The 10,232-nt window shown below is 52.0% G+C and overlaps 1 protein-coding gene across 1 annotated transcript; it reads left to right on the forward strand.

The window, feature by feature from the left end:
- The first annotated feature begins 812 nt into the window (after nt 1-812).
- On the forward strand, nt 813-5,208 carry HHEX (hematopoietically expressed homeobox). Its single transcript, XM_054382526.1, has 4 exons — nt 813-1,191; nt 2,830-3,008; nt 3,234-3,284; nt 4,899-5,208. Exons 1-4 carry the CDS (start codon nt 813-815, stop codon nt 5,130-5,132), a joined length of 843 nt encoding a protein of 280 aa, XP_054238501.1. The 3' UTR covers nt 5,133-5,208.
- The last annotated feature ends 5,024 nt before the right edge of the window (nt 5,209-10,232 follow it).

Raw genomic sequence — 10,232 nt, forward strand, 5'->3', positions numbered from 1 at the left:
TGGTCGTCGGTGACCGGCGAGGCGCGGAGCAGGAAATCGCGCCACGCTTCTCCGCGTCCCTCTCCGATGCTTCGCGCCCCACTGGTCTTTTGACCCTGACCCTAGGAGACCGAGCAGGAGCCCACGCGACTCGGCCGCCGTCCTTCCACGCCCTCTCCGAGGCCGCGCTCCCCCACCCCTTTCTCGGTCCGCGCAGCCAGGCGGAGCGGCCGCGGGGGCTTTTTCAAGGGCCGGCAGAACACGGCGAGCTACGAGGGGGAGGCCGCGCACCCCCTTCTCCGCCTCCTCCCTCGGTCCGCGCCTGGTGAGCGCTCTCCCTCGTGTTGAAGCCAGAAATCCAGGAGACGCTGTGCCGTGCGGGGGTAGACGCGCGGGAGACAGGGAGGGCAGTAGCAGGCTTCCTGCCCGGTGCCGTCAGACCACCTTCCTGTACCCTCGGACCTCCCGCGCGCTGTCGCTATGCTCAGCCCCGGGCGGTTGCCGTCGGGGCCCGCGGATTGCGCATCGCTGCCTGGATTCCCCGAGGCCGCGGCGGTGGTTGATTGGCGCCACGGGGGGAGGCGGTGGGAGTGATCGCCGGCGGGGGGTGGTTTCCCCCTTCCCTGTCTGGGCTCATTGGCTAGACGGAGCCGTGGCAGGAAGGGGACAGAGACCACGCGGGCTCCGCCCCGCGCCAATAGAAACCTATCGAAGGGTAACCCGAGCCCAGAGAAACCCACGGCGGCAGTGCCAGTACCCAGCCGCCGCGGTCGGGGCCGGCTTTCCGCAGGGGCGGCCGGGGGCGCAGGGGGTGCGCGGGCGGCGGCCGTGCCATGCAGTACCAGCCGCCGGGCGCGGCGCCGGCGGCACTGGGCGTCGGCGTCCCGCTGTACGCGCCCACACCGCTGCTTCAGCCCGCGCACCCCACGCCCTTCTACATCGAGGACATCCTGGGCCGCGGTCCCGCCGCCGCCCCGGCCCCTCACTCCCTACCAGCCCCGCCGCCGCCGACGCTGCCGTCTCCCAACTCCTCCTTCACCAGCCTGGTGTCCCCGTACCGGACCCCCATCTACGAGCCGACTCCCATCCATCCGGCCTTCTCCCACCATCTCGCCGCCACCTACGGCACTGGCGCCTACGCTGGGCCCCTCTACTCCTTCCCCCGCGCCGTCGGCGACTACGCACACGCTCTGATCCGACAGGACCCCCTGGGTAAGCCATGTCACAGTCTGCCCTCTCCGGCTGCCGCCGCGCCGCTCCCATCTCCTTGCCGTCCCTCCGTCGGAGGCTGGATAGGGAGGGGAATGGGAAGTGTCTGAAATTTGCCCCCCTTTGCCGCCTGCCCCGCCGCCTTCTCTCCCTCCGTGTCACTCCAGGCCCCGTCTGATTTACAGTAAATTAAAGACGCGTCGCTCTCCGGAGCTAGCAGCGAGACTGCAGTGCGCGGTCGCGGTGACTCAGATTTGTTTTCCTTAAACCAAATGACTCTGAGAGTGTCCTTAGTAGTGTCGCGTGTGGTTTTGGTGGGGAGTTTTAATTGTGCTGGGAGATCGCATGGCAGATCTCAGCCTTTTCCTGCGGATGACTTGAAAAACAGACGGGAGGCGGTCTCCGCTCTCGGGGCCCCCGCGGCTCCACGGTAGGTCAGGTCGGGCCGAAGCGTGTGGGTTGGGCCGGGGTCCCGGCGGCCCCTTCGCGCCCGCGTCCGGGGAAGCGACCCCGCTGTGGGGGCTGAGCCCCGCGCCCGGGCTGCAGCACTTGTTCTTAGCGATTGCAAAACTGGACCTGACTCACCACATTCATGCAGTGAAAGAGGCTGACCCTTTCCGTTCATACAGGAAACCTTGAGCTCTCGATAGGAGTAAATCTGGTTTCAGAAGCTGTTAAGTGTTTTCCTGGCCGCCTGAAGCAGGCTCTTCCCCGGGAGTCGTGCACATTGCTGATTACTTTATCGACATCCTCAATACAGACAAATTCAGGAAACACTCGACTTCTGATAGCCGGGATCCGTTTTTCTGATATTGTTCATTTCCTCTGTGTGGGATGTGACTTTATGACAGCTAAAATAACCAGTTGCTTCCTATTTTTTGAGTCTGTTTTGCACCAGAATTACTAAAGCCTGACGCAAGCAAAATCTTGAAAAACAATGTAGCAAATTTCAAAGGGTGCAGGCAGCAAGACAGAAAGACAAACAGAGTGACTCAGTGGCACTGGCCAGAGCCTCTGGCCCCAGGACGCAGCTGCTGCTCTGCAGTGGGACTGTCGCCCCGACGTGCCGCTGCCTGCACCACCTTGCCCCGCACCGCTGCCCCGGGCCCGAGTCGGGCGCGCTCCCGTGGACACGGGCGGGCAAGTCCCAGAGGGCATGGGGGGCTCGGGGCGCTTTTTGCCCCAAGCGGGTGGGGACCCCGTGCCCTCATGTTGGTGCGTCCCCCTCGCCGAGCCTCGCAATATCCCCACTCTCCGCGGCGTCCCGAGCAGTGGTGCAGTGAAAAGGGGACATGCTCTTGGGGCATCTCACTGAAAGAGCAGAAGGAAGCAAAGGTCTCGCCTGTTTTTGTGTTTTTTTTTTTTTTCTTTGCGAGATAGACCAACAGGAAACACATTGACGGAAATGTTGCTAAAGCCTGCAGAGTGGCTTTAACTGGTCTTTCTGTTTAGCGAAGATGAAAAATCAGAGGAGGCGAGAGATCATACTAGGAACTGGGGGAAATAAAATCAGGGAAAGGAAATTAGCGGGCCCTGCACCCGGCGCGCCTCTAGGCCTGAAGTCGGCTGGGGGTCGGGGATCCCCGGGCACCCGTGCCCGCGGCCGGCCGGTGACCCTCGGCGCTGTGCCTTTCTTTGAAGGGAAGCCGCTGCTGTGGAGTCCCTTCATCCAGCGGCCACTGCACAAGAGGAAAGGGGGACAGGTCCGCTTCTCTAACGACCAGACCATCGAACTAGAGAAGAAGTTCGAGACACAGAAATACCTCTCTCCACCGGAGAGGAAGCGCCTGGCCAAGATGCTGCAGCTCAGTGAGAGGCAGGTGAGGCCGAGTCCGCGTTCCAGGGATCCGCATCCCGTCCCCGAGCAGCCCCCGAGGCTGACGGTACCGGCCCAGTCCGTGTGACTGCCGTCGGTGCACCACCCCCGAGAACCTGGCCGGACTGGGGTGGGGGGCCTAGGTGGGGCTGACACTTGTTTCTGTTTGTGGCTCCTGGTGCTTACGGGCTCTGAAACTACCCCGTGCTTTCTCGTTGTCGTTGCTCAGGTCAAAACGTGGTTTCAGAATCGCAGAGCCAAATGGAGGCGTCTAAAACAGGTACGGGGATGTTTCTGTTTCTATAGAAATAAGTATTTTAATTGTCTTATCTTATGCTGTGCTCGCCTATTCCAGGTTGTATGCAGAAGTCATCTGAAAGGCTGTTTAACCTCTTCACCTTGATTAAAAAGACAAATAGTCATGCTGAAATCCATGAGGGTTCACTCAGGCAGCACTAACGTTAAAAGCTCCTAATGTAGTTCCTATATCAATTATACCCGGCTTTCACACACTGCCTATTAAAACTCCACGCTAATTGTTTTGTAAACCCATATGTTGTTTAGCCAATTAACGTGGAAAAGATAAGTAATTGTCAGTAAATTACTTAGGCATTTGTTTTGGAGAAGACCATTTACTGGTCTTCTAAATCACCCTGTCTTAATAAACACAAATCGATTTATTCTGCAGACTTTGGGAGAGGCAGGTACAAACACCTTGCTTGTTTTGAGGAGCTGCATGGAAAATTGAGTAGGTTTTAATGTTTGTTTACAGATTGTTACAGTGTATGAGACTAAGAGCAGTTTTACTTCCCTTAGAAATTGTGCTTAAGCAGATAAATATTTTTTTCACTGCCCAGATGGGCCCGATCCTTCCTGACTTGGCCAGATGGAGGCTTCTTGGCTCAAAGACATGTGAAAAAGCTCGAGTCCAGCTTTACTAAGTGTGACATGGAGGGATGAGTTTTACTCATAAACCAGCCTTTAATATAAAAATAATAATTAAAAAAATCACAGTGCACACACTAGACATATTTATCCTGTGTCCTTCCCCCCCAGGTATAACCTGTAGTTCAGTTGTTTTTTTAATAAAATCCCTTCACACTGGCAAGAGTCAGGCTGGGTCCCCAGCAGTGCCTCTTGGCAGGGCTTGACCCACGCTGCAGTGTCCAGAGACTTTGCTTGGGATCCCAGCCATTTTAAGTCATTTCCTCCTTTTCATTTAGTTGCATCCATTTCTCTACATGGTTATATCATGGGTATGTACATGTCTCTGCCTGCTTTCTCATAAGAGTACCATTTCATCCCCCCTTAGGGGACTAGGTTCCCCAGATGGCTGCTGATACAGGGCTACTCCTGCCTTCAGAAATGGAGTTTTGGTTTGGTTTAGTTTGTTTTGTTTTTAATGGTGGGTGTTTTAATGTAGAGGCTTGGCTTCATTAGTAATTTTTTTTTCCCACTGATGGATTTGGCTTCCCTTCTTTTGCTGTTGAGTGGAACTAAGGAAAGATCAGGGCAGGAGGAAGCTGTGTGTCAGTGTTTGTAGACTCATAATAAACATTTGCTTTGGTAAAGACAAAAGTTCAGAGGTTCCTGGGCTCCGGCAGCTCCTGACTCTTTTGAAGTGGCTGTGATAACCATCACCAAAGAGCCTTATTCGCAGCTGCAGCCCCTGTGGCTGCTGGGGAGTGGGATCAGAGCTGAGCCCCTGCGTTCAGCTGAGCTCTTCCCTGGCCTTGTCCCACTCAGGATAGGAGGCCAGAGAGGTAGCAGGACACCAGTCTTTCTCTGCAAGAAATCCGAAGTGGTTTTCCCACACAGCACAGCTGAGGAATTCTGAGGCCTTCTGACTTCACGGTCCCTTATGTCTGTGTAAAGCCAGCTTCTTTCATTGCAGGAAAACCCCCAGGCCACCAAAAAAGAAGAAGTGGAAGGTGCTGACAGTCACAGTGACCAAAGACCAGAGAGCTGCCCAACCCCTGAGCAGAAGGGTAAGGAGGTCTCCCTGGATGGCTCACAGTACACCCCCTCACCAGCCTCACAGGAGGACCTGGAGTCAGATGTCTCCGAGGACTCTGATCAAGAAGTGGACATTGAAGGCGATAAAAGCTATTACAACCCTACCCACTAATGGCCCCATGCAGAAATTGGACACTGACTCATCTTGCACTTCATCAGGGGCTGATTTGGAAGAATATTAATGCTACAGGAGAAGACTTTCACTGTTTCACTGAAAGAAAAAATAACAACACCAAACAGACTTGTTTTATAATAAACAGAGAAAGAAAGGTGTATTTTCCACAGAGTCCATTTTTGGCAGATCTCTAATTTGATTAAAGAAACATAGTTTGTATTTAATTACTTGTAAGATATATTTGTACATTAACTGATGTTCTGACTGAAATATAATACTACACCCTGTTCTTGCTCAGAGGGGTGCTGTTGATGATCAGGCAAAACTCCTCTCTAACTAGTGTGGAATTGAATATGGATTGCAGGACTAAACCCTTTGTATGTGTAAACAAATGTAGTTAATTTAAATGTCCTTTGCAAGCAGAAAAGAATGTTTTGTGAAATAGGGATGGATTTGACCATCCTGAGAAGTGCCTTATGCTCACACCCTCTTACCTGCTGTGATGCTTTCCACCAAGACATCCCTCCAATCATCAGGTAGAGTCTTTGGACAGATTAGTTTTCACTTTTGTGTTAAATGAAATGTGCCACCTTAGATTTTTTAGCACTTTACCCCATAATCTGAATCGTTCCATTTGCAGGGGGCTGGGAGGGGGAAGTGTATTTTTCTCCTTGAAATCTCTAGTGCTATTTTTTACAGATTTTATATTTGAGAAGAAAACATGGGGAACGATAGAGCTCTGCTGCAGGAGAGAAACTGGCATCAGTTGTGGGTGATAAGGGAGGCACACAGCCATGGGAAGATAATGCCTATTGTACACGTATCTGCTTCTGTACATACTAGTTTTCTTTAAAAGTCATGATTTTATACCTCACATTGTTCATATTTTGTACATACTTGTTCAATGATACAGAAAAAAAAAAGAAGGCAAAACCTGGTATTTAATTTTTGATGGACTTGTCTGTGAAATAAAACTAAACTCTACACCACCTGCCATGCTCACTGTCCAGTGAATCCCAAACATCCCTGCTGCCTGCAATATTCCACGTGTGTTGAAATAGGGCTTTTACCTCCAGTACCGTGCCGGTTGCTGGCCACCCTGCCACCCTCTGTCCGCCTTCCTGTTGTGGGGATCTTGTGTGAGCTTGTATTTTTTAAAATTAATTTTTCTATTTTTCAGCCCTCCACCTCAAGTTTTGGTTTTGTTTTTGCCTGCACCGTTGCCTGCTCGGGAAAGGGAGTAAAGCCCGGTCTGCGAGTACCAGCTAGATGCGTAGGTGTTTATCCCCGAGTCGCCTGAACCCTGGGAGAGCAAGTGGGGTGCGGGCTGGAGGAGGAGCGGGGCCGGCAGTGCCTGCTCGGGACCGGACATCGACCCCAGCTGGGGCAAGCGCTGACCCGCCTAAGTCAACAGTGGTTATTCATCGTCCTTTCTCCGAAATTATGCCGGCCCTAGGGTGCGGGCAAGCAGCACGGCCCCGGGGATGTGGAGAAATACCCTCGGGCCCAGGCATCCCCAGGGTGGGCGCCGTCCGACGTCTTCAGTCACCCACCAGGCGCCGCAGCGATCACACAGGGAACTGGGAAGGGGCGGGTGCTACAGGAGCTTTTAGTGCCACGAAAAGATTTTAGGGTGCAAACAGTGCCTATTTTGCGGGGGAGGGGGGAGCCGGGGGCGGGAGGAGAGGCAGCACTTAGAGCAGCCGGTCCGTCACGTCTGAACTGGTTAATGCTTCGAGTTGAGTTTTCTGAGTAATTGAGTGGCTTTAGCTTTGGTTTACTCTTTTAAAACGCAACAGGGGCAGAAAACATAAAGCAAAAGGTACGGTTCCGTTGCCACCTGTGCCTGTGCACGCTGGGAGAAAGGCGAAGCCTCCGGCCGCTTCCTCGGCCCTGCAAGACTCGGTGCGCGCAAGACGATGAGGCCTCCGTCGAGAGCAGAAAGCGTGCGGCGGACTCCGCTGAAGACGAAAACGGTATTTTCCCTCCCTCAGAGTTTCTGTCGCAGGTCTCAGGCCAGGTCCCGGCGGGGACGGGAGCAGCCCGCCGTTAGGCTGAACCGCGGGGGCTGCGGGGAGGTGGCAGGAGCGGAGCTGGGGGCACTCGAGCAAGGGCGTCCCTGTCCTTTCCCTTTAATTTTTGTCTTGTCTGTCTGTCCCGAGCGAGATCAGGTAGCACGGAACTGGCTTTACTTCGTCAGAGTGGCTTCGTCACAGGACTGTGCTTTCAAGCGGGGAGGAGAACACTCGTGGAACACGGGAGACCCGCCGCGGCGGGCGGGCGCAAGAGGTGGCCCGGTAGTGCGGGGCCTTGGGTTAACTCCGGTAAAACTCATTTCCACGAGGGGCGAGCAGGGAGACCGCCGCACTTAAAGGTTGGCACGGCCCTGTGCACGACGGGCTGGGGGCTCTGGGTTTGTGTCCCGACCGGTGTAACATGGCCCCGGAAAGCCGAGCTCGTTAAACCCCGGCGCTTCCCAGCTGTGGCAAGGGATTTGGCGTTTCCCTGCAGCTGGGAAAGCGCCTATGCAGTTTGCAGCCGCCGGGCCGGGGATGTGGATTTTCAGAGCGTCGAGACAGGTGACATCAGCGCTGTCACCCAGTCTCGGCTGGGGAAACGCCCTTGCTCGCACACCCACCCGCCCGAGGAGGACGTGGGTCACCGCTTCGCGGCACCTTGGCAAAACGCACCGGCAGGAGCAGGCTGAACTGCCCTTCAGAGGTACCCACCGGGGCAGCCGTCCCGAACGCCCAAAGCCCGTTTCCACAATGAGGGAGACCCGCGTGGGGATCCCTGTAGTAGGACTCTCCCCGAGCTATCTCCTCCAGGAGAAAAATAGCCAACGCACTTGACACCGTTCCATAAAACCTTCGAGCACCTTCCTGCTTTTCCCTATTTGTTTGCCTGTTGGCTATTTCATGCCGAACTAGCACGTATGACCTTTCCAGCACAGCTCCCGTCTTGTTTTCGACTTTTTTATCAGCCGATTCAACTTGAAAATGGTTATCATTTAGCAGAAAAACAAACAGAAAAGCACATTTTTGTAAGCAAAACGTTAATGATTGGAAGAATTGCACCAATTTCAGCTTGACAGTGTGTGATTAATCCTCCGGGTCAGGTACTTATATTTTTAGTCATTGGGTTCGTCGGTCTTTGATATGCAGAACTGTTTCTAGCCTAATACAGTATCGACCCAGCCGCTTATGTACTTTGACTCCGTACACAGCGCGGCTCCGGGGACCGCGGAGGCCCGCAGCGGGCACGATCGCCTGCCCCGTGGGATGCCGGGGAGAGCGGCGGGGGTGACTGGAACTGCCCCAAAGGCGGTGGCCGGGGTCACCCATGGGAGCGGGAGGGACCCCCTTTGGCAGGACGAGCCCACCTCCACGGCAGGGTCAGGGGGAGCCCGAAGTGCTCCCGCGGTGTGCGGGGCGGGGAGAGGAGAAGAGCGGTTGCGCGACGTTTGCAATCCCGGACGCTTTAGTCCTTCATACAGAAATGGCCAGAGCGTCTTTCATTGCACAATAATAGGAAATAATAACTTAGGGCTCCTAATTGTTCGCTTTCACTGGAAAGGACTTTCCTCTAGTCAGCTCGGATAAATGTAGGGTTTAGTGGACAACAATAAATTACATTAGGCCCTGAAGAAATCTACTATGAGATGTCTTCTCAGAGCACAAGCAAATAAATAAACAACAACAACAACAAAACCACCTTGGCTATGTATACACATAAAAGAAAGGTTGGATTTTAAAGATACTTTAGCACATGAGACAGTTTTAAGTTTGACAATACTTGGAACCTGAAATAAGCATCAACAACAGGTCAGAGCATGCTGATCTCATTCAGATCAACTTCCCATTAACGTTTAATCATGGCTTAGCAAGGACAGAAAGAGGTCTGCAGGTGTCAACAACTGCCTACCAAAGAGTCTTTACCTACTGTGGAGTGTCTGTCTTATTCTGAATTGTGGACTTTGTAGGCTGCAGGCCTCATGAGCATAGGAGATTTGCTGTCTTCCTATTTATTCAAAACAGGAAATCAATGTGTATTTCTAAAATATTTCAGGTGGTGCATGCCAAGGCCAAAAAAACTTGACACATTGTGAAAAAGCCTCATCATGATAACTTAAGTGGCTCCATTTCACAACTCCATTGTTTGAGAGCTATTGGCAAACAGCTGCTAAACCCAGAGAATTTCAAGCAAGTCCAGACTGTTATTTTGGTCATGTGGAGTTATATCAGCAAATTATTATTTGGTGTACTCTTTCAATTGACTTGGTGACTTGTGAATTTTCCCCTGAATGTCAAATAATCTTCCATGTCATAAAGACATAATTTCTAATGGGACTAATTGAGATATAGAATTTTTTCCCCCTACCAGACTGACACCCACCCTTGTCATTAAGCCTTAATAATAAATAGAACTAATAGAGGGTTTGTTGTTTGTTTTGTTTGTTTTTTACCCATATGAAAAAGGACTGTGGTCAGAGAGACTGGGCTCATTCTTGTTCTTCAGTTGTGGTAGTGACCTTCCCCCTTTTTAAAAATAAAGTGCTTTTTTTCCCCTGAGAGTATTGTTTAAGATGTCAAAGATGCTAGTGCAACTCTGAGAAACAGTTACTTTAACTTGTTCACTCTCCTGTCAGCTAGACAGAAGCAAAATAGTGTAAGGATATGCATTAATGACTAAGAATTTATCTTCTGATTTTGTAGAAGATGACAATTATTGCAATGGTTATGCATGCATGCATGTGGGCTAGACATTTTCAAGTACCTGTTTAAAGGAGTAGATTAGATTGATGGTTTTGTCTGAGTACATTTCAGTAAAAATGAAATCAAAACTAATTGCTGCCTGTTGGCCTGTAGGAAATGAGTGGGTGCCTGCAGTCAGCTGGGAATACTAATGCTGAAGACAGATTGAACTTCGTGTTTGTTGGTAAAATTTAGGCAAACTGTTTAAGCTAAAATATTGAATGGTCATGGATAATGAGCTGCTGTCTCATCAGCCTTAGGGAAGGGACTATTTCCAGGAGATCTGATTCAATCAATCTTATTTAAGGACTAAAAAAATCACATCTGACAAACATGTAGACCT

This window comes from Indicator indicator, chromosome 7, assembly GCF_027791375.1.
Source record: "Indicator indicator isolate 239-I01 chromosome 7, UM_Iind_1.1, whole genome shotgun sequence".
In the NCBI taxonomy this organism is placed as follows: domain Eukaryota; kingdom Metazoa; phylum Chordata; class Aves; order Piciformes; family Indicatoridae; genus Indicator; species Indicator indicator.